The sequence below is a fragment of the Oreochromis niloticus genome, linkage group LG20 (genome assembly GCF_001858045.2).
Source record: "Oreochromis niloticus isolate F11D_XX linkage group LG20, O_niloticus_UMD_NMBU, whole genome shotgun sequence".
Lineage (NCBI taxonomy): Eukaryota > Metazoa > Chordata > Actinopteri > Cichliformes > Cichlidae > Oreochromis > Oreochromis niloticus.
In genome coordinates this window covers 12,588,748-12,613,314 of record NC_031984.2, presented here as the reverse complement: position 1 = coordinate 12,613,314, position 24,567 = coordinate 12,588,748, and the positions used below count along the sequence as shown (strand labels likewise).

The 24,567-nt window shown below is 39.9% G+C and overlaps 2 protein-coding genes across 3 annotated transcripts in view; one reads left to right on the top strand and one right to left on the bottom strand.

The window, feature by feature from the left end:
• Nucleotides 1-13,576, bottom strand: part of LOC100703401 (acid-sensing ion channel 1) — a 62,925-nt gene extending 49,349 nt beyond the window's left edge. The window contains exons 1-2 of one of the 2 annotated variants that reach the window (XM_019350234.2): nucleotides 12,367-13,576; nucleotides 6,296-6,491 (exon numbers count right to left, since the gene is read on the bottom strand). In XM_019350234.2, coding sequence (XP_019205779.1) covers nucleotides 6,296-6,491; nucleotides 12,367-12,728 — 558 coding nt within the window. In that variant the 5' untranslated portion in view covers nucleotides 12,729-13,576. The remainder of the gene's footprint in view (nucleotides 1-6,295; nucleotides 6,492-12,366) is intronic. The other variant, XM_019350235.2, reaches the window with a different exon arrangement.
• Nucleotides 13,577-20,065: 6,489 nt separating this feature from the next.
• spryd4 (SPRY domain containing 4) lies at nucleotides 20,066-24,507 on the top strand. Its single transcript, XM_003438965.5, has 2 exons — nucleotides 20,066-20,259; nucleotides 22,488-24,507. The coding sequence occupies exons 1-2, from the start codon at nucleotides 20,127-20,129 to the stop codon at nucleotides 23,027-23,029; spliced, it is 675 nt and encodes a 224-aa protein (XP_003439013.1). The 5' UTR covers nucleotides 20,066-20,126; the 3' UTR covers nucleotides 23,030-24,507.
• The last annotated feature ends 60 nt before the right edge of the window (nucleotides 24,508-24,567 follow it).

Sequence of the window (24,567 nt, the reverse complement as noted above, 5' to 3'; positions counted from 1 at the left end):
CATATGTAGATCACTGCCAAAGGGAACTTCTTATTCTTGTCTTGTTTTTGTTTGGTTTTTTTTGCCATTCATACATTATTAGCACCCAATGTAATGTTTATGCCATAGATGACGTAACAGTACTGGTAATTACCAAAATCATTCATAATTCAGCACATTAGTATTTTTAATTAAAATGCCAAATTAGTTATTTACTTGCATTATTGAAAAGCAAAAAATTTCTCAGTGAAGTCCAGTGTGCCGGCTCAAATTATAAAAATATAGTAGAAGTACAAAAATGTGTATACAGAAACAAGTTTTTGACAGATACCATAAAAACAAGACAACAAATATTTTAGATGGGTGATATAAGCACTTTGCACACAATATTACAACAGTAGATCTTCAGATTAAATACTGCCAAAGTCTGACATAATAATGCAAGCAAATAAACCTTATCATCAATAACGTCAGGTTACAGACTACTGTATGAACTGTTTTGTTTTGTTTTGTTTTTTCCTACTGGTCACTCTGTATGATGTCATAGGGAGGGAATATACCTAATAAGATCATCTCTGAATCTTGCTGTGACCATGAAAGTTACATTGATCTGCTTAAAAAGGGAGCCAGAAAAGCGTATGAACTGAGGGTACGTACCAAGATCTGTCATTAAAGATCATTTTGAACTGAGAACCATGCAAAGCTTCTCTATCGGGGCCCAAGAATAAATATACAGAGCCCAAAATGAGATCCCCCTTAAAGCATTTTTAAAGGAGAGAGAAATCACTGTTTAGAGAGGAAATTACTGTCATACAGAGCAAAAAGAAACAGTCTAAAGAGTCCAGGAAACACATAAAGAATTAATTAAAATAACAGAATACAACAGAGATAAAAGATTAAGGAAATGAAGCACTGGCTCTAGAAAGGATATAGCACATCAAAATACTAATACAATTGTGAAGCATGTAAATTGCTATTTAAATATTCTGCATATGTGCAGAAATAATTAGTGCTCTGCAGTAATAATGATGTAGAAGTCAGGTTTTCATTTGAAAGAGAAAAAGACCTTAAGTCTTCATTTTTTCAGTTCTCCAGTTAATATAAAGTCACTGTTGTCTCGTTAAATTCGGTATAATGCCTGTTTCCATCAAGGAAATTTTCACATTAACAGTCTTGTAGGCTTCCTTTTAATGTGAAAAAACAATAGAAGCTTTAAATCAGGAGACTAAGAATATGAAAATATAATTTATGTTAAATGGAGAACAGCAGCAGTGTGGAGAATGTAACTGTTGTTGAACTGATGGACCTAATACAGAGGAAATGGGCATTATAATAAAATATAATAAACTAAGTAATTTCACCCTCTTAATGCTTTTTTAAAAACTCTGTCTGCATTAGTGTGCTGCCCACAGCTGTTATTTCATAGTCCTGATTTGAATGCCCTAGGAACATATATACATAATATAGTTTAGATTTTTTTCATGCAAGTTAACTTAAGGCTGTACCTGTAAGGTCAAATAGCTCATCTCTTAGGTATTCAAAGAGAATTTGTCTCTCTTCACACAATTTACTGTGTTGGATTGAGGAGAAACGTTTCCCACTAACAACACAGTCCTACAATTTAATGAACTGAATGATGTTCAATGAAGTTCTTCATTAACCACATTTTCGTCATCTAGCATACAACTGTGTGTCTTAGCATAAGTAGCAGCGATTAAGCTACAAATATGCGACTCCTCATTACAAGAGTATTAAACATCCATTTTTCATTTGTTGCTTATCCAGCTAGGCTTGCAAAGGGCTGCAAAAGGCTGTTTTGAGCAAGAGTTGGTCTACACACTGGTCAGGTCACCAGACCATCAGCGAGCTAACGCAGAGAGACAATCACGCAAGCCCACGGCCCACTGACAGTCACTAGTTGACCTAACAGGCAGGTCTTTGGACTGTAAACTGGAGCAAACCCACACATGTGTAGGGAGAATAACGCACACTCCACACACCTCAGATCTAAATCCAGAACCTCCTCACCTATGAGTGGGGAGCACTCACCACTGCACCACAAACCAATACATATTCATAAAATCATTTATTTTTTCCCCCTTGACCCCTACTGTAGAAAAGTGTGAAAGGACTATTGTGAGTGTGCCTTTAAGTGTGACCTCTTTGAACAACTATTTATAATACCAGTATAATTAAGCCACATTTAATTCCAAGCTTGATTGCACAGCATGACAAAGAGACTTCTTATTTCCTTAACACACCTCTCCCTTTAAATCTCACCACTATAAAAAAGTTAAAACAACAACAACAACCAAAAAAAACCCCAAAGCAATAAAATTTATTGAAATAGGAAGGACACTTCTCAAAGTGTCTCAATAAAAAAGAAACAGACACCGAAGTGAGGGGCTAAAATATCGGTTGTCATATGCTGCATGTAAAGTCCTTTAATTAAGGCAATTTGTCATTTGGGCTATATCAATAAACTAGACTTGATGCACAATACGAATAGTGTGGGTGTGGAAAATGAAATATGAAATCAGAGGTTTAGCAGCCACAATCTTAGAGGTACAGGCTCTTTTTGTTTCAAGTCTGGAGTGAGAAACAACCCACAAGCTTGCTTTAGAAGATCTACTAACTACTCTAATGCAAGTAAGGAGAGCTGCTCCTCCCTTAGTTATGCTGCAATAGACGTAGGCTGCCGGGGATTCCCATGATGCATTGAGTTTTTCCCTTCCAGTCACCTTTCTCACTCACTATGTGCTAATAGACCTCTCTGCATCGAATCATATCTGTTATTAATCTCTGTCTCTCTTCCACAGCATGTCTTTCATCCTGTTTTCCTTCTTTCACCCCAACCGGTCGCAGCAGATGGCCGCCCCTCCCTGAGCCTGGTTCTGCCGGAGGTTTCTTCCTGTTAAAAGGGAGTTTTTCCTTCCCACTGTCGCCAAAGTGCTTGCTCATAGGGGGTCATATGATTGTTGGGTTTTTCTCTGTATTTATTATTGTGCTATCTACTGTACAATATAAAGCGCCTTGAGGCGACTTTTGTTGTGATTTGGCGCTATATAAATAAAATTGAATTGAATTGAATTGAATTGAACTGTGACTGCTCTGGCCATGCAGAGATCTAAGAGGTTTTGTTTTTTTAAATTTGAAGATGGTTGAAAGAAAAGAGGGGAGATGAAAATAGATCAGAGCTGCTGCGACTTGCTACCAGGCATGTCTGTTTAAAAAAAAAAGACACTCTAGTAGTGCTGCTTCCAACTACATGTGGAGACTCAAAAAAAAGGCACCCAGTTGCTTTGCTTTTATTGGTTTAGCAGGAAAAATGGCAAAATTGCCCATAAGCAGAAATATCACTTCAAAGCTACTCCAGTGCAGCTGCTACACTAAGCGGCAGCTTTAAGAGCTCCTCTCTGGTGTCATTGTGGATGAATGCATGTCATTATGTTCCTCCTTTAATCTCTTCGGACTGCACATGCACTCTTGTTCTTCCTCAAATCTGCTGGTTAGATCGAGGTAAAAACTCTTTGACGACTCGTGCTCCCGTGAATAATATCTGCCAGATAGTAACAGAGATGCTCACAGAAAGTAAACGTAAATCTTGTTAGGAAAACAACTACTACTGAACTTAATCCAATCTACTCAGCGAGCTCGCCGTTTCGAATGATCAATGTTCAGCTCCAAATTAAAAACCACGTCTGCTGCCAGTGACTTCTGGCTACAGCGTTTGGGTGGGCCGGCCTCAGCAGAAGGTTTTATAGCACAGACATTACAGTCGGGCAGCTCTGCTCCTGTGCTGCAGGGGAAACTTACTTTTCCAGTCAGTCAGGCAGACATATATAATGTCAGTGGACTGCTTAAACAAATTTTGCCAGCTCCAGTGCATTATTTCACATCCATTCTCCACAAGGACATCTGTGCACATTGTTTACTGGTTTGTTTTATTTATTAGGATCCCCTTTAGCTATAAACACAAAGCACATCTAGTCTTCCTGGGGTAAAAATACACAACACTTTTCAAAAATTGTTTAAAGGATAAAATTAAAAACACTGAAAACAATTTGTATTTTAAAAAGAGCAGACACGAAATTTTTTTAAAAAGCTGAAGGGATTCAAGCGAAATAACTAAAAAGCTCAAAACAATGTTTGATCATTAACTTTAACAAGAACTTGTTGGAAGACATGGAAGACTCACAGAAGTGAAAATGGGGTTTTAAACATCTGCGTGCACTTGGGATTAAAAGAAATGGCGTACATGCCCATACAACAACACGTACTGTGGAAAATTTTCACCAGAGGAAGTTTCGATTCAAACCAGCAGCACCCACAGAGCAAACACAGCAGGTCCCCTCTGGTCAGAAAACCACACTTGCTTCCTTTCAGCTCGCTCCCATGTTTGCTCATTCTTTGCTTGGTGGTGTTCATCACTCTTTCAACCAGACAATACTGTGAGTGTTACACTGTGTGTTATCCTTAATGTGCTTTAAAAACATATATATTTTAGAATTTACCTAAATCTTACAGTATAAAGCTGGTTATTTTATCAGAAGCTTTATTTTCATGTTCTCCTCTGTAATGATGGCTTTACACTGGGTTTACCACAAGGTGTTTGTTCTGACTGTCAGTGTTGCATTTGATTGGTTCAGTATCTGTGTGTGCAGATATGATTAATGGTTTGCAATTTCATTTTAGTTTCATTGGCTACACAGCAATTAACTATCCGAGGTGCTGACTTCAGCTGTTGCTCATTCCCATCTGGGATTCGAGCGCAGCCAACAGAACTCCGCGTCATGATCTCAGTCCCTGGTTGGTGACTTTTATCAGTCTGGTCATTTGCCAACATAACAACTGGAGCCATAAAAGAAAGACAGCTGCTTGTCCTCTGTACTTTAATATAGGATAAACAAAATAGGGGCTCTGTCAAAACAGTATAAATCATTAAATCCCAAAAAAGCACATAACTCAAGGGATGAGCCAGTGTTGCAGCCTGTTGCAGAAAACACAATTTGTTCCCATTTGTTTAAAAAAAAAAGAAGAAAAGGCAAAGATAGCAAAGAGGAGGAGTAGTTGTTCAGGAGGGAGGTACAACAGTGAGTGTCTGCAGCCATCTGTAAAACACGGTGGAGGCTCTGTTATGGTTTGCCGTTGCATTTCAGTAAGGAGTGTTGGGAATTGTTTTCAAAATTGATGGAATTGGGAACAGAAAAAAGTACCAGCAGATTTTGATCCACCATGCAATACAATCTGGAAAACATCTGATTGGCAACAGCTTCTACTTCTTCTTCTTTTTTAATGTATCAACCAATTTTAAATCATTTGTTTTCCTTTATTATTTTTCAGTAGCAGAGTAGAGTAGACAGGAAAGGAGGAAGAGAGTGTGGGAAACAACACAGAGGAAATAGCCCAGGGTCAAATCACATCCGGTCCCCTGCTGAGCTATACCAGCACTTCAAGTAACACTTACAGCATTAATACCAAACACACTACCAATGCAGTAAACGCATACCTGGATATAAATAAAGCACAAATACACACACACACACACACACACACACACACACACACACACACCCCATCAGTCATGGTTTGGCCTCTTCAGAGCTCAGACCTCAGCATTATCATCATCAACATCCAAAGAAGAGCTTTAAATGTCCTTCAAGAAGCCTAGAGAATATTCCTGAAGACTACTTAAAGAAATTACATGAAAGCTTGCCTAAGAGACTTCAGGCTGTGTTGAAAAGTAAAGGTGTTCATACCAAAGAAAGTCTTCTAAGGGTGTTAGAATTGACCAAACTCTTTGCATGCTTGCACATGTTTCATTTCACATTTTCCTGACAAAATATAAAGAAGTGCAAAAGTGAGTGATCATCCCATGCACAGTTACCATTGAAAGTTGTGAAATTTGTTGAGTGTAGTGCACTGCATACTGTAATATGTATGTATGGATGGATGAGTGTGCAGAACTGCTGATGACTCAGTATGGGAACCACTTGGGTCAGCAGGCATGCCCATCAAAATGTACTCAGGAAAAAAAATTTAACACAGTAATTTTTATCTGTTTTGTCACAGCCTGTTTAATATAGTACTCTATCAATTAAATTTCAGCTTTGAAAAAGCCTGGGCTGACATGAAACATCAATGTTTGTTCGCGGCTCTGCAGACAGTTATTCTGTCAGATATATGAGAGGTTTCAGAAAAATTCCCAGCTATAATTACAGCTCGGTTGTTGCAAACTAGCAATTATAGAAACAATGTGACTTGAGCGTAATCCTTTAATAATCTTCTGATCAAATCTTCTGGAGCAATGACTTACCACTTTGAAGTCCTCTGCTCTGCACTCGGTGCCGTGGAAGTGGCAGGAGAGCAGCATGTCACTGATATCGTGGCCGGTGCGGTCGTAGAATTCCCGCATGTTGAAGGGTCGCGGTTTAAAGTTGTGGAAGTCGGCTTTGACCTTGAGACTCTCCAGAACGCTCTCCTCCACTAGGTGCATGTCTCTGATCTCATACCTTTGAAATCAGATAGAGAAGGGAGAGTTCAGAGAAATGTTTCAGCGATTTCAAATTTCATGTCTCGTAGTTTGGTATGGCGCTTGCTTGAGCAGCACATCTCAGCAGTTCCCTTATCATAGACTTTGTAGGGTTTTTTTTTTTTTACACTTTCAAGAAAATTTATGAGCGTCTATATCAGTGAACCTTTACTCTACTCAACCAGAGCTAAAAATAATACTGCACAATGAATCATGAGGTGCGGAAACCAGACGATAAAAATGTACAAGATGGTTTTTCTGTGGCATTTTCCACCTCTCAGATGACAAGGACTACCAAAGTGTAAAGCTTTATTTTACATTACAGTGCATTATAAAGTTGAGACAGGACTGTACAAGGCCATTAACCCAGTCGTCCCTTCACTGCAACAGTTCCAGGCTGCATGGTATTTCAATTTGAGCCAACTTTATGTTGACTGGATTATTTTGCCAGTGAGAACATTTGGTTAAACTTTCATGTGAATTTTTAAGCTGTCTCCTTCAGAAGTAAGAGTAACTAAATCTTTTAAATCCATGGCAGAGGTATGGTGAAAAAAGGGAATTTTTCAGAACAATGGAATCATTAATATATTTCCGGGTCACAGTTCAGCTGGTAGAGGAAGCCATAACAGAATTACCACCATGTTTGAAAGATGAGACATTATGGTGGGAGACGTGATGGCTTTTTGCTTCACATGGTGCTCATTCTATCATTTTGACAGAAGCTCATTTTTGTTTCATCAATCAACAAAACTTAGTTTTGTTACTTAGATTATGGACATTAGCAAAGAAACATGTGCACCCACATCCCAGAGAGCATTCTCCAGCTAGCAGTTCATGAACATACTCAAATACAGTCATGGTCCCTGTTATATGTGCTGGTTTGCTGTCCTTTTGCTGAATTTTCTCCTTCCATCTGTGCTTCCCCATCAGTGTAAGTTATTTGTTATTTCCGGTTTTACTTTGAAGGCTCGTTTCTGTGTATCTTCATGCTCTTGTTCCTGAGCCCTCTGGCCCACCTTAATTTTGTCTCTTTCTGAAATCAGCGCTCTAAATGTGCATACACACATACACACCAGACAATTCATTAGCTACACCTTGCTGGTACCAGGGTGCGCTCTTTCTTGTCTTAAAGTGCCTTAAATTATCATGGCACAGATTCAGCAAAGTGCAGGAAAAATCCTGAGATTTTGATCCATGTTGACATGATGGCATCACACAGTTGCTGCAGATTTGCTGGCTGCACATTCATGATGCAAACCACCCGTTCTACCACATCTACCACATCCCAAAGACACTATTTGATTTTGGTGGCTGTGGACAACATTTGATGTGATCTGAGTTCTGGTGCGTTATCCTGTTGGAAGCAGCCATCAGAAGATGTGTACACTGTGGTCATAAAGGAACGGACATGGCCAGCAACAATACTGACTGTGGCTGTAGGCTGAGGCGTTTGAACAATGATCAACTGCCACTAAGGGGCACAACACCAAGAACCACTGGTACAAGGCAGGATGGATCAATGCTTTCATGCTGACTCTACCATCTGTATGTTCCAGCAGAACTCGAGACTCATCAGACCACACAGCAGAGCACAGGTGAACTGTCGCCTCTGTTTCCTGTTTCTATCTGACATTAGTAACATCCAGTGTAATCTGCTGCTACTGTAGCCCATATCTTTCAAGGTTTGACCTGATGTACTCTCAGAGATACTCTTCTGCATATTGGTTATTTGAGTTACTGTTGCCTTTTGACAAATCTCCACTGATCTCTGGCATTAGCAATGCATTTTCTCCCAAAGGACTCCCATTCAATGGATATTTTCTATTTTCTTTGGGGGGGGGGGGGGGGGGCATTCTTTGTAAAACCTGAAGATGGTTCTGTTAGAACCCCCCCCCCCCAGCAGATCAACAGTTTCTCAAAAACTCAGACTAGCTTGTCTGGCACCAACAACCACACCACTTTCAAGGTCACTTAACTCATTTTTCTTCCCCATTCTGATGCTCGCTTCAGCAAGTCATTTTGACCATCTCTGCATGCCTAAATGCAACGAGTTAATGCCATGTGATCTCCTAACTGACAATGAACAAGTGTATCTAATGAAGTGGCCAGTTAGTGCATAGTTTTGTCCTTTTATCAGATTGTCCGTTTACCTTCTAAATCTTTGTCTGTGTGCTTCGTACAATTATCAAGCTTAACATCAAAAAGTCTGCATAGTTATTGTAACCATCTTGGAATATTAATAAAGTAGCATCCACTAACTGACCCCAGAGTGGCCAAAATTGATATCTGAATTGTTGCTAATGGTGGGGACCTTCACAGGATGCTAAGGAAAAGTACAGTAAATAATAAAAAGCTAACTCTTTTCCCATAAAAACAGGTTCAGGGAGCAAACAATCTGACAATGAACGAAGGTAAAGATAAGACTACATATGCACAAAAGCTGCTTAACCAGGTATGCACATGAGAAAACAATCAAAGCAGGACAGACAGTCACAGGGGAAGGAAATCAGACAGCAGAAGACAAGACACAGGCTGAAACAATCAGGGAATCAGTGAGAAGACAGGAAGTGAAGATGCAGGCAAGGAAGTGTAACTACAGGAAATGATAACCATGAAAACTAAGGTACGAGCATAGAAACAAGAAAGAGAGAGGCAAAGACAGGGAAACAGTGGAGACACTGGGAACATTAAAAGCAGAAGATAGTATATTAAACAGAAAAAAAATCAAAAAGCCTAATTATGTCTCTGTTTTAGCATTTAATGCCCACATTAATGAGAGTTTCTCAGCTGTGATATCTTGTATGAGGTTTCACATAGCTCTGCCTCACTGATAGCTTGGCATTCAGTTACATTTCTGTTGGTTTTGTCTGTTTCTCCCGACAGACGCTTAACTATAAAGGCCTATGTGTAACGTAGTGGGGAGCCAGACAACCCACATCATATGCAGCATTATCGGTAGCACTGGGAAATTTACTTTCATTTAATGGAGCTCACAAAAATCTGACCACGCTGCCTTGTATTAAAAGTGAGCAGAATAGCTGTAAATGCAGCCGCTCTCCAGCCTTGCTGTGATCTCCCACTGAGCTATTATTAAAAATGTCACCATTTTAATGGACTCACCAAAGAGCAGACTACTCCAGCCCCCCATCTCACCCCACCTCAAACGCTGCTTCAAATGAAAGGATTTTTTAGAAATTTCTCATATGAATGTACTGTGAATATGGTCTTTTATTGAACTTTTTGTGGCAAATACTATTAATACACACCATGTGTTTTATGTGCAACATGAATAAGAATGAGATCCAGTGGCTGCTTACTTTAAGAACGGAGTCGGTAATGTGCAATTATGCCAAGCTATTAAAATTTCTTATAAAAACCTAGGGCGCAGTAAATGCTTTTCTTTTTCATTTTGCGGAAGGCAAAAGGGCATCCAACTAAGTGAAATCATCAAAACAACAGATCAATAACAACTAGCCTCATTCTGGTTTAAAAATCAGTTCATAGATTTTAGACATTAAGAAGAGCCTAACCTTATTAAGATGGGGCAGGGAGCGCTTTTGTTTGATTGAAAGTGAACTTAATTGAGGAGAGGCATTGACTCCCTGCTGTTTGTATTGTGGACAGACCTGCCAAGAAGCCACTTATGAGATAAAATCCCAAAAGTACAAGCCGACAGGATCAGCAGAGACTGACACTTCAGTATGTGCACAGCTTAAATATCATGCCACAAGACATTTCCCAGACCAGTGACTCCAAACATGGGAAGTAGGTGGAGAACAATCTTAAATGGATTTCATGCCACGAGCACTTTCATTTCTGGCTGGGGTATAACAGCTAAGTGTGCTGTTGCATCGCTTCTCTACCTTGCCAAGGGAGGCAGGATAATGAGCACTAAACCTACTTCAGAGTGTAAGAGTTGAGATAAGTACACGGGAAAAGAAACTTAGAAGGAAATTCAACTCCTTTCTGATTTGGTGGCCAACTTTGACAAAAAAATTCTTTGTGAACTGCTGCCTTGAAATGTGGGATTAGGAGATGAATTGATGTAGAAAATTCCAGATGGCAAGTGTTGATTATCAGCCACACCAGCCTCACAGGAAAACAAAGCTAATTTTAGTCTGCAATCTGGGATTTTTGTTAAAGATTTAGAATAGAAATTGTCTTCATCTCCATGTTATAGTAAATCCACCAGATGCTGAGTCTTCTCCTTGATCTCTTTAACAGACAACATGTTCAAGCCTCACATAATCTGAGGACACTTTCGTGTTTTTGATGACTCGGATGAAACAACGGTCCAAACTCTCCTGAAATGCTCTCGAGCCCTGATTGTAGTGAATGTCAAAATCTTGCTAATTGTTTCATTATTGCTACCTCTGTTGACATTTGGAAGAAAAAAATATTACAACACCACAGGGAAAGCAATCAAACAGCTTCTTAAGCAAGGATTAACACAGCCTCTTGTTCTCCCCTGCCTCTTCAACAGCCCTGTGCGTGATCATAATCAGCATTCATTCAGAACACCTCCACGTAATATAACATTAAAATCTACTGAGTGGATTTAATGTGCAGGAGGGGAATTTTTGGTGAGGGTTCACTGACATGAAGGATGTAAGTATGTGAACGACAAAAAAAAAAAAAAAAAAAAAATACCCACAGCCTCTGCCATTTCACTTGCAATCAAAGGAAGCAGACTTTCCACATCTTTTCCTCCTGTGCATGCTGTACAGTATGATGCCGCTTCCAGCTCCATTACCCAGAGCCTTCAGCTGCACCAACAAGGCGGCTGGAGTTTTCTGATTAGTACGCCTCAGTTAATTCAAGCCTGCCAAGCATGCTCTCTCCAAGCACTGAATCACTCAACAAGGTATGACCTATTAGAGCTTGCTGGATAAAGAAGTGCAAATTGCCAGTGGGGGATGAAGAACTCAATCCTATGGTTAAAGCTGGGGTATGCTTTGAAGGTGGGGCCACTGGACTTTAAAAGAAAATCCAGATTAACCTTTCAGCATATTGTAGTTTAAGTGATCTAAGAAGTAACTAGACTACTGCACCTTCTCTAGCCTGTAATGCAAGAATTTGGCCACAGAGGTCATAGAGTAGTAGAAAGTGGTAAGACATAGTGGGATAGTGGGTTAAGTGGAGTTCTTTCCACAGGAAAGCAGGTTTGGAATCCCAAGTGAAGCCAAAAGTCAGTGTAAACCTATTTTAGTGCATATGCCATGCTCATCAGGTGGGAGGGAATTTATTTTTCTTCTTTCTTAGACTTCTGCCAGCTTTAAGTAACAATGCTGCAAAATACAACCACTCTATTACATTCCTGTATTGAAAATATCACCTGGAAGTATGTATGATTCATTCTAAAAATATGTCTGAATGGACAAAAAACAGAATATTGAAAGACAATTTGCTAATTAGTCTGGAACAACGTTTGATGAAAACATTAAATGTTGTATCTAAACTTTGAAAGTGTGAATTACTTTACTAACTATCATAGGGTGAAAAGCAGGTACGCCTGGTGGGTGGTTGGTGCCTATCCCAGCTGTCATAGGGCAAAAAGTGAGACACACCCTGGACAGGCCACTAGGTAGCACAGCTCATATTCACACAATTAACCTAACATGCGTGTTTTTGCACATTTGTACCCGTTTGTGTACACTTCCGGAGTTCGAACCCAGGAATTTCTTTTTATGAGGCATCAGTGCTAACCACTGCACCTGTGTAAAAATATGGGGCGTTTTAAATGCCCAGCTAAAAGGGCAATATTAAATGCAGTAATTAAATTTGCCTCCTGTAGCAGAGGCAGAGTTGGAAATTAAATTCTGAGCGCTCTCTATTAACTTTTCTTTAACAGCTACCTTTGGTTGAGAAGGGCCAGCAGCTCCCCTGCGTGGTACAGGTCGTTGCGAGTCACGCGGCTGAAGCGGAAAGCGTTCAGGTTGCAGAAAGTGACGGCGGGGAACGTCATGATCGGGGTCGTGACCTCATCCAGTTTGGTGACGTGAGGGTACTCGAGGTAGAAGTGGATCCGGTCCACGCACACGTACAGCAAGAAGGTCAGAGAGCCCAAGAAAAACACGAGCCACAGGCAGCGTTTGACGCAGAACCGCTCATACGTGAAGATGTGAGAGATTCCGTGCAGGGTCGAGCTGTGCGCAAAAACTTCTATGGGTGGAGGTTGATTTGAGTCCATTTCTTCTGTTTCCACTTTGAGATCCATTGTTCACCGTGCAGCCCTCTTGAGCTGTATGCCAGAGTCAGAAAGCGGCTTCAAAACAGAAAATATTCATTCACCTGTGGCATAAATTCTCATTATCCACGCGAACAGGTCCAAACGTGCAGATAACCTCTCCGTCACCTGGTGCGGTTCGGACGCCATCGCTCATACACACCGACAAAACATTTTAAGCTTTAAAGAAAGTCAGGCGAGCGAGAGATGTGTGCAAAAGTAGCGCCTTTGAAAAAAAAGCACAATGACTCCAATGCGTGCATAACCGAGACGCCAAAGCGAATGTCCATCACCGCTGCGCTACAGTGATGTTTTGCAGGTTTCTCGCTGGGCTGCAGAAAAGCAAAGAACAATATAAGGGCTGACAAAGTGCTTCATCAGCCTGGAAATTCGCTGGTCGATTATAAGTCCAGTGAAGCACGCGTCGTTCCTGCGCGACAGAGAGAAGAAAGCCGGAGCTGTGGGAGAAATGGAAATCCTTCTTGGCACTTCAGCCCGTTCATAAAGAGTTCCTCTGTAGCTGCGCTGCACGCATGCCCCTTACAGTCAGTCCGCAGATTTTCAGGTCAGACCGGAGATATTTTTTTTTTGTCTACTCAGGAATCGGAAAACCTGTTTAGGAGTCAGACGGTTGGTTGTTGTGGTCGGTGGAGAGTCGTGAGGTTTCCTCCCCCCGCGCGCTCGTTTATGTCTGTCTGCAAGCAGCAGCGGCAGCAGTGGACTGAAGCTCTGCTGTTCACCTGCGAGTTAGTTACTCCAGTGTTTTTTTATATATCAGCACTACACAAGCTGGCAGCCGGGAGGGAGGAAAAAAAGAGAGAAAGAGCGAGAGGTGGGATTTCAGAGACTGTGCAGATTAAAGTGGATTTGTTATCTTGGGATATATTCATTTAAAAATATAATTTAATCAGTGATTTACACCCTATTGATATTTCAGGGATTCAATAGAATATTGAGCAAGTCATCTATACAGATTGTTAACTTTGGTCTAAAATGATCAAAGGATATCACCATCCTTAAAATATACAACCCCGGACATTTTCAAACTTGCCTCGGGGCGTAAATGAGGCTTTGGTGATTCACTGGGCATATAAGCACAGCTACTTGGCATATATTTAAGGCAGTGACTATGTCACTAAAAAGAACTGTGCGTTTTCATTTTTATTTTGTCCTGGCTCTTAGACAAACAAAGTAATGGACAAAACTTGTTTTCGTATCTAGGAATTTTATTTAATTTTATTTTACGTTGCTGAGTTAAACTAACGCGTTTCTAAATACTCAACAACCAGCTACAGCAACCGAAAAAAGCAACTTAAAGGAGAATTAAGGAGAAAGTTTTGTGCCCCCCCCTTTGTTTTATCTAAGGTAGAGTAAGTGCAGTAAGTGCCTTGTAATATGTGTTGTTTTATGTGACTCAATTTTTGCATGTTTTTTCGTTCACATAAGATTACCCGTTTAAATGAAGGATTTAATAATCATCATCATCATCATTGTTTCTTCCTGATTACGTTGTAAATTCAATTCAACTCAGAGTTTCTACTTGGAATTTTTATGTGGAACGCCCCCTCAACTCGGATTTGCAAATCAGAAAGTTGCAGCAGACCAAAGTACGCCAAGTTAGCAATCCAAGATAGCAGGACCGAAATAAACAGTAGTAAAACTGTAAACTTTTAAATGCGTACTACAACTGTATACTTTTGTCTCACTAAATAAGCCATACACAGAGCGCTGATCAGGCTCTATCCATGAATGTGTTTGAAACACAAAAAAAGTATTATGTTGTATTGCTAGTATTACCTGAATGACTCTATTTTGCTAAGAACCAAAACAAATCCTTATTTTCTCACTTTTTCTAGAACAAACCTACTCAGGAGTGACATGACTCCTAATTAACACTCCCATGCCACTGGTTCACTCACTGACTCATCTTGCGCCACTTGCATGCACCAGACACATTATTAAAAGTCCTTTTAGAAGGACTTTGGTTCGAACGGGTGCATACACGTGAGAACACTCAAAATCCCCAAAACATGCTTTTTTGGAAATTCTCTGGCCGAGTCATCCAGCAGTCACAGTTTGTCCCTTGTCAGCACTTCACAGATTCTTGCATTTGCTCATTTTACCTTTTTTCAGACCATTAACATCAAGAACTGAGTGTTCACTTGCTACTCAATACATGCCACTCCATGGCAGGTGCCATTGTAGAGAGATAATCAGAGTTATTCTTAGCACCTGTCAGGGATTGTAACATTTTGCCTGATTGGTGAATACTATTTGGAATAATTAGCTTCTTACACAATAAGCCCATTTGGAAGAACTGAAAGGTGTATGATAGTAAAACTGACAAAATGAGCCTTTATTCTGTGATATCTATCTATCTATCTATCTATCTATCTATCTATCTATCTGTCTGTGTTTTTTGTTTTCTTCTAGCTTTGTGACAGTTGCGTTGTATTAAGAACTGATCAGCTGCTAGCTAAATGGATGCTCTAAGCTGTGAGTCTACACAATACAATACAACCTAACTTTTCCCACAGAATGGGAGTTAAAAGAAAAGTTGTAAACTTCCCACTGTAATTGTTTAGAATCAAATGTCAGATCAAAAGAGCAAGACTAACTGATTTACGTATTCAAGCTGCGCTGAAAGAAAGTAAACACCGGACCTGTATTTGTCAGGCAAAATCCAAATGAATGATAGAATGGTAAGTAGGCGATTTGGCAGAAGGTTTTCAGAAAACATTATTTCCTGTTAAAAAGAAACTATTTGGGTGCTTTGACCGTTTTTTGTTATAGGAGTCAGAGTTACATGTTCCAGCTTAAGGGAAGTGATTCCTTATGTGTACTGAAGTTCCTTTGAACTCTAAAAGAAGAAAAAGTTTGGGAGAAAAAGGGGAGGGAACTGCATAATCAGTGAATCTTTGAAGTTAAAGGAACAAAGTGATTTGAATCTGCAAAGATATTCATGATTTCCACCTTTATAATATCAACCTAGAAGGTGATGGTTAATGCCATGTACGTTATTGCATTTTTAAAGAGGACAGACTCTTCACTCACCCTCTGTAATTTAAAGTCAAATTCAAAGAAAATAATTTCAGCACCCAAAGGAGAAAACTGAATTTTCCACAGGTTCATTCCTTACACAGACAATCCCAACACCAGGATTAAAGTCATATTACTCCTCATATGAATTAAAAAAGACATGAGCAGTTCTTTGGTTTGACTGCAGCCTCAGAGAGAAAAGAGCCTGTTATTCCTGTAGGGGATAAGGATATAGTGTGGTACATTACAAGGACTGAAATACAGACTTAAAGATTTAGAAAGATTTCTGAGTTTCGAGGCCAAAAACGCAATAAAGAAAGTCAATTTCAGTGATATTTGGAACTAAACAGACCATACAAAACAATACAATAAAGTGCAATACGTTATATAAATACTCCAGCAATTTAATATTCTACTTTCATAATAATACTGGTGATCTCCAAAGATGCAACATTAAAAAAATAAAAACAAAACAGAGGTGAAATTAAGATGAAACTTGAAAGCATCTTTTATTAGACAGTCTTTAGTAAACCTTTAAAGATGTGGAAGGGTGCGGAGCTGGCCCAAAGAGACTCTCCCCAAAACAGGATCATTATGAGCTACACAGGAAGGAAAAATAATGATATGTGCCACGTTTAGATTGGACCCATGAATAAACAATGACATTTTATCCTCAGCTGGATGTTGGCGTGAAAAATAGATCCGTCTGTGCAACACAGCTGAATCAAGCTTTGTTAATATCACAAAATATTTATCACATGTCATGAAAGATGCATTGCACTCCCTAAATACCTCAGCATGAGAAGAAAAAGTCCTCATCTCTGACATTAAAAGTCTTGTGACATTCGGCACTGTGCCTTGGGGCAGTTCTTATCTCAAACGCTACATAAATAGTTCCATGTGTGGCAGAAATGTGTATTGAATTAAATACAGATATATAGAGACATTTTTATGTGATTCAAGCAAAGCATTTCCCACATGTTTACAGACATGACTGCATGATGTCTCTCTTACATACAGTCATATGGTGGAAAGAAACGGAATGATTTATTCATGGACTGTACTGTACTACTCAAATACTGAATAAGAACTGTAAGTATTTTACTTTAAATGGGTATTTCCATTTTTCTGCTTTATATCCATATTTTTTTTCTAATCAAATCTATTTAATTATAAGGTTTATTTGCTTTAGTGATTGTTACTTGTATGTCTGAACTTTGTCTCCTCTTTTGTAAATCAAACTCTCATCTGGTGCCTTATAAAGCTATGAACTAGCTTAGCTTCCTACAACAGGGAGTGTAAAACATGTGGCCCAGGGACTAGGAAAGGCTTTAGTTTGGCCCACTAGAAGGCTTTAGAAAATAATTTAAATAAGGGAAAAGAAATGCATTTACCTATATTTTACCTATATTTTGGTTCGTTTGACATACTTCTCATACCCTGACAAGCCACACCAGGGTAAGTAAGTAAAAGATAAACCATTAAATAACAGAAAAGTTCCTGTTTTTTTTTTTTACAGTGGTTCCATTGTAAAATATTAAAAGAGGGATATTTTCTGTGAATTAACAGAAAATTTCAGATTTTCTTCACAGTAATTAAAAACTGAATGGGCTGACAGATAATTATGATTAAAAAAAATCATTAGTAAAAGTCATGAAGAACCTTCGCTTCTAAACAAGCTCAATGCTCAAAAACATGAAAGGAACTCGTCACAGTATATCACAAAGATGATGCTGTAGGCAGCATATTGTTCACCACAGCATCTCCAGACTCTTTCGTGTCTGTCACGTGTGCTCAGTGTGAACCTGTTGTCATTTCTGAAGAGAACAGTGCAGTGCCAGTGGCAGACCTGCTGACTGAGCTGCATGCCACTGGTTTATGAGCACAGGTCCCATCAAAGGACATTGGACTCTCATGTCATGCTCACTGAGTCTGATTCTACTGCTCTGGCAGTGATCCTCCTCTTCCTCCTCGTGCAGTGGAGCAGATACAGGTCCCGCTCCTGGGCTGAAGCCCTTCTATGGCTCTCTTCCACTCACTCATGTAGCAGCCTGTCTTCTGGTATCTCCTCCACACTCTTGAGACTGTGCTGAGAGACACAACAAACCTTAATGCAACAACACATATGGATTGTGCCACTCTGGAGGAGCTGTGAAACCTGACTGAGCTGCAGGTCTAATGCAACCTGAAGTGACAAGGGAACTAGCAAAAGGCAAAGCTAAAGAAAAATCAGTCAGGAGGGATAAGGAGAGAGCAATGTTCTGTTCAAAAGCATTCCCTTTTGGGGGGATTGCCTTTTGTTCCCTCTGCAGTGCACCTGTTGTCACTTCCGTTTGCAGCAATGTAGCTGAAATGGATTCACAGTGCTTTATACTTCCCTGAAGTTTAACTGGCCTTGTGTTACACTGTGATGGTCAAGTGTTCCCTTATTTTATTTTATTTTTTTGAGTAGCATAGTTTACACTCTTGTAGTGGTCTTTTTACTTACATAAAGGATCTGAATATTTCATGTACTGATTCACTGCCTGGTTTGAAGCTGATGTTGTACAGAGGATATTTTTCCTCCATTTACTATTCTTTAAACAAATTCAGCTGCCACCAGAAACTGAAGGTGGCATTTGAGAGACGTTATATTTCACAATACAATCTCATATTATTTATGCTGTATATTAAGAGCTCATTATTACATATTTATATTACAGGGTGATTCCAATATGGTAACTGGTATGATTACTTTTAGGCTGTGGAAGTGGAAAATGGAAGTGAATAAAGAATTCACTATTTACCAACATGGAGCTCCTGGCATTATTTTAAGTAGTCTTTGGCTATTTATGTTGGGAAATGAAATGGTATCCATAACAAGCGTATATGTCAGATACTCTTTAAGAAGGATATTAATAATTTACTTGGACCAGTAGTTTTTTCAGGTGTGAACTGGTTTAATGTTAACCAGTTTTCATCTCAGTCGAGCATCGAAATTCATCTCATGACATCCTAAGAATCCTCCTCTCTCATACAAACCATCTGCATATCCTCCTTCACTACAGCCATGAACATTTTCTGCGAGCTCCCTCTTATCGTCCTGCTTGGCGTCGTCATCCTTTCTTCAACAGAGCCACCTTCCCTCCTATGCAGTTGTCCAAACCATCTCATCCTAGTCTCTTTAACTTTGTATCCAAACTGCTCAACCTGAGCTGTCCCTGTGATACTCCCTCTGATTCTAGTCCTGTCCATCTTGGTCACATCAAATAAATAATAATAATAATAATTACTGATATATAATCTGAGTATCCACCTCCTGTCGTTTTATTAGCGACACTGTCTCCAAAACATAATTAATAGCAGGTCTCACTACCATCTTGTAAACCTTCCCTTTTCCTCTTGTTGCTAACCTTCTGTCACAAATCACCCCTGACACTCATCTCTACCTGCTCCACACTGCCTTCACCTCTGTTTTAGTGCAATTCAGTTAAATTCAGTTGCATTTATAAAGCACCAAATCACAACCAAAGTTGCCTCAAGGCACTTAATATTGTAAGGCAAAGACCCTACAATAATACAGAGAAACCCCAACAATCAGATGCACACTGTCTCTATGTGTCAATTTGTGTGCTGTATTGTAATACTGTTTGTATAAAATTTATTTTGTGCTAGCTGTTCACTGAAGTCTTGTCAGGTTTAATAGACCTTGTGGTCAGTATATAGAAACACCCGTCCATCCATCCATGTCGTTGCACGGCTGTATCCTGTCCCAGCCAGGCTGTTGCTGAGCCACTCCCAGAGTGACCAACAACCGTTCATGCGCACATTCAATAATACTAATAATAATTCAGTAATACTGAAATACATACATGTATTATCCATGCCACACAGTGGGCTAAATCCTGTAAAAGTAGATTGAAAAATGCATGGAAGAAAACATTTTTGCTCTTAAAAATATCACAACTGCACATAGAAACATACAGCTAGGGCCATAAATTACCTACTAGGCTGTTTAAAGGTTAAACTAATAACTAATATTGAAAATGTATTGTTGTGAATCTAATTTTACTAAAACATTCCAAAAGTGTTGCTCCCTTCTGTTAAATGCTTTATTGCATGATGTTTATATTACTGTATGTATTATTTATTATGGATATAACAAATAATATATAATGTATTAATTATATAAGGATAATTGATGAACACTGATAACAGGCAGGCTGCTGTCCGTGGTACTGATCAGTGTTTTGGCCTCGCGGGTGTCGGTGCTACTCTCCAGGCCTGCAGGGGGCGGCAGAGCGCGCAGCTGCTACATTTGATGAGCAAAAGGAGCTAAAACATGTGAACGGCAGCAGCCGCAGCGAAAACATGGCGATGCCCGTGAGTGCGGCTCGTGTCTGTCGCCTGGCAGGACGCACTGTTTCCTCCCTGTCAGCCGGACACAGGCGGGCTGTCAACCTGCCAGCGAGGACCTGCTTCATCTCCACATCCACGGCCAGCAGTGAGTTAACGTAGTGGTTAAAGAAAGGTTAGCTTTTGAGCCCGCCCCCTCAGAGGTCAGTGTCTCAACAGGCGTAACCTGGCAGCTAACGGCTTATGTTTCTTAATATAGTTGGGTTCTCCGTCGTGGCCTACCCTTTCTGCAGTAGTAAGGGCTGTAAGTGGTCATAACATCCGAATAAATTCATATTTAAAGCAAAAACAACAAAACAAAGAAAGCTATGTGGATACGCCTGACTGACGTTTTCACACGGAGCCGTAGCTGTCTTTGTACCCTGTAATTCACGCCCACTGGGACTAAAATCGAAATAAATATAGACCATAGTATGTGTGCACAGTGTTGAAGTAATAGAAGTTTAAACTAAAATAAAAAAGCAGCGAAATACTGTCCGAAAATGGGTGCATTAAGCTCCTGCCTTCAAATGTGTGCAGAGTTTATGTGCTGCTGCTCCTGTTTTTCTGAGTGAATGTACGTTTAAATGAGCAGCTTTATTACTTTTCTAATGTCCATATTGCATTCAGAAAACACTTGAGCACCTGTCGCATACTAAGATCTACTGTAGTCAGTTTAGTCATTGTACGATAATGTACAACAGACCAATGGGCTTAAACCTGGGAGAAAAATCAGGGTTTTTAACATTTCGAGTTGCCAAGTAATGCACTGATAATTGTTGGCAAGTTTAGAAGCTGTCTAAAAGCAGAATGCATGATTTGCAAATCTCATAAACATGTATTTTATTCCTAATAGAAAAGAGAAAACATATCAAATGTTTTTTTTAAATGAAAAAATATTAGCTGACTTTGACGTTGATGGGAGCAACGTATCTCAAAAAAGTTGGCACAAGGGGTGCCACTTTGGCTCAGTAGGTGAGCAGGTGAACACAGAAGAAAAGACTAGGAAAGTAAGTGTTTATTAAGAGCATCTTGGAGAGGGCAGAGCTTCTCAGGAGTAAAAAGGTGTAGAGGTTCACCAGTCTGCAAAACAAATGAATCTACATGTTGTGGAACAATTTCAGGATAATGTTATTCAACATAAAATTGTGAAAACTTTGAATATCTCATCATCTACAATGTATAATATCAAAAGATTTAAAGAAACTGGTGAAATCTTTGTGTGCAAGGGACGAAACTCAATTTCCATTTTGGATACCTGTGATCTTCCGATCCTAAGACAACCCCCCCCCCCAAAAAAAACAGGCACAATTCTGTCATGGAAATCACTGTGAACACAGTTCACTGTGCCATCACAAATCAGGTTAAAGGTCTGTCATGCAATGAAAAAGCTATATGTGAACGTGCGCCAGGAATGCTGCTGTTTTCTCTGAAAGCTCATTTAAAATGGACTGAGTCAAAGTGGAAAACTGTTCTGTGATCAGCTGAATTCATTTTGGAAAACATGGACAGAACATCCTCTGATCTGAGGAGAAGAGGGACCGTCTGGCTTGTTATCAATGCTCAGTTCAAATGCCTGCAACTCCTGGTATTGAGCTGCTTTAGTGTATATGGATCTGACAACTTGCACAGCTGGAAAGGCACCATAGGTATATACAGGTTTTTAGAGCCAAGTATGCTCCCATCTAGGTGACGTCTCTTTTTTTGCAGTAAGATGATGTTAAACCACATACTGCATCTATTACAACAGCATGGCTTTATAATAGAAGATCCCGGGTACTGAACTGGCCTGCCTGCAGTGATGCACATGCATTTGCAAAAGAGACCTACAGCACCTAGTAATCGAGGCCATATATTTTTAAAGCTGTCAACTTATTTAATCACTTCTCAGTGGAGTGTGTGTGTTAGTATTGAAATACTGTTGGCCTGTGCTATCAGTGTCCCAGAATTGATTTAAATATTATTTATGAGTTGGGACTGCTTGCACATCTGTTTTTCCCCCCTCAAATCTCAGCGTTACCACAATAAAGTGATAACGAATAGCCCGGATCACAGCATCTTCTGAGAATTGAATTCAGCAGTTTTAGAAAAGCTGGTATGCAAAGCGTTCAGGTTTCTTTATTGATATGAAAGAAAGGAGAAGGTGGTCAACTTTTTAAAGGATACAAGTCTCTCTTGCTTAGTTTGAACTTTTCTTGTAGCCCATTCTCTTTTGCTTTCTTTTTTTCACAGGCAGGCAAATCACAGATGGAAGAGATTTTTTTTTCTTCCACTAAACTGATATCAAACTTAAATGAATCATGTAAAGATACATCCCTGTTGTGTCTTTATCTCTAGGTCTGCAGTTCAGGCTCGACGAGCGAACAGCCCACAGCAGTCTGGACCTCTTCAAGAAAGACACAGGCGTCATCTATCGCATGATGGGCCTTGACCCCAGCCAGGTCCAAGATGACCCTGAGCGTTTCCGAGACTGGGCTGTCGTGTTTGGCGACAAGACGATCAGCAGCGGACGACATTACTGGGAGGTGACGGTGAAAAAGTCTCAAGAATTTCGTCTGGGTGTGGCTGAGGCGGCGATGTCCAGAGACGACTGCGTGGGCACCAACAGCTCCTCCTGGGTGTTTGGTTATGCTCAGCGGAAGTGGTTTGCCATGACCAGCAATAAGATGGTTCCCGTGACACTGGTGGGCAAGCCGGACCGTGTTGGGATCCTTCTTGACTATGAAGGGGGTTTCCTGGGGCTGGTTGACGTGGAGCAGCCCAGGATCATTCACACCCTTAGGGGTCAGTTCAAGGCCCCTCTCTGCCCAGCGTTTGGACTTTGGGACGGGGAGCTGCTCACACACTCGGGTCTGGAGGAGCCCGAAGGCCTGATGTGAAGCTGGATGGCGTGATTGTTGTAAAGGCCGGGAAAAGTAGCAGGCTAGGCTTGTTACCATGGCAGTACTTATGACAACAGTATCTTTAATAAGTGGAGAAAAGAAAGCAATATCTTTATGTATCATGTCTACCTTAATTACATTATTTTGTGTGCGTGTGTGGTCCAGATGTTTTCTAACCATCCAGTACTCTGTGTATATCATCAAGCCTCAGGCAATTATAAGTGTACCTCATGTGCTACCTCTCTGAGAGGAACATTAGCTGCCAAGTTGTTTTTGTTTTGTTTTTTTACATTGAATGTGCTGGCATTACCCACCTTTACAAACTTAAGTCAATACAAAGCATTTTTCAAGCTCATGTTTAAACTCAAATTTAATAAAATAACTTCACTGATGCTGCCTCTACATTCTTTTATTTACAACAGTTTGTCATTTACAGTGACCTTAAGGCTTTAATACAAATCAGGAAACTGCTTTTTCATTGCAGGTAAAGCCGTTTTCACACATGAACTTTTCAGCAACAACACAATCATGCTCGTCATTCAATCCCTCTTTAGAATGAGGAGACTGTGCAGGAAGCACCCTCACTTAAACCAGAATATTTCCAGAAGTGAGAACTGTGAGGACATGAACTGTCTCCTGTTGAATGCTGCATTTGAGAAAGGAAACTGGACATTATCCCAACATTTTCCAGACTTAATGCGTGTGAAAACAGCTCAAGTTGCAAATGAAGCGCAGTGAAATCATCACAGTTCTGCATACTGATAAAACAAGTTTGCATTCATTTATGTGCACAGCTTATATTCACATTCACATATTGTGTCAACCCAAATGTACACTGTTCCCAGCACCTGACACATTCAGATATTTGTTTGACAAGAATATCCAATGAGGTGTTTTTCGAACTGCAAAAAAAAAAAAAAAATCACATCACAGTGCATCAGCAGAGTAAACTGAAGCCTTGACAAAGAAGAGTGTTTCTCATGGGCATTAATCCCCATTTTGTATGTTGCACATATAATCAACATCCTGGTTTTGAGAAACGTGGACAATCCGCCTGAAGTACTTCAGCAGAAACTTGAACAGTGTGGCATGTCAAAACCTTTTCTGAACATCTTGTGGCTGAGAAAGAAATCAAGACAACTGCACAAAGATGATCAGAAATTACTGCATGATCATGTACACATGAAAATAGGAAAAAAAAAAAAAGGTTACTCATGTTTCCTATAAAGACTAATTTGGATGTACCAGGATTCTGATATGAAACTGACTGAAACTGTCCTTTCAGTGTTTCAGACATTAACTACAGTCATGGTAAAAAGAAATTACAGCCCCTGTCAGTTGTAAGGTTTTTTGAACAGTTATGGTCAGATGTTTACATCACAGTCATTGTGAGCACTCATTGTGAACTGTTCTTTTTCAGGGTGGAATGATTATACAGCACAAATCTTTAATGACTTTAAAATCCAAAAACTGGATTCATGAGTTGAAGTTATTTTGGATTATTTCTAATCCACACAAGGTCAAATATACTGTTT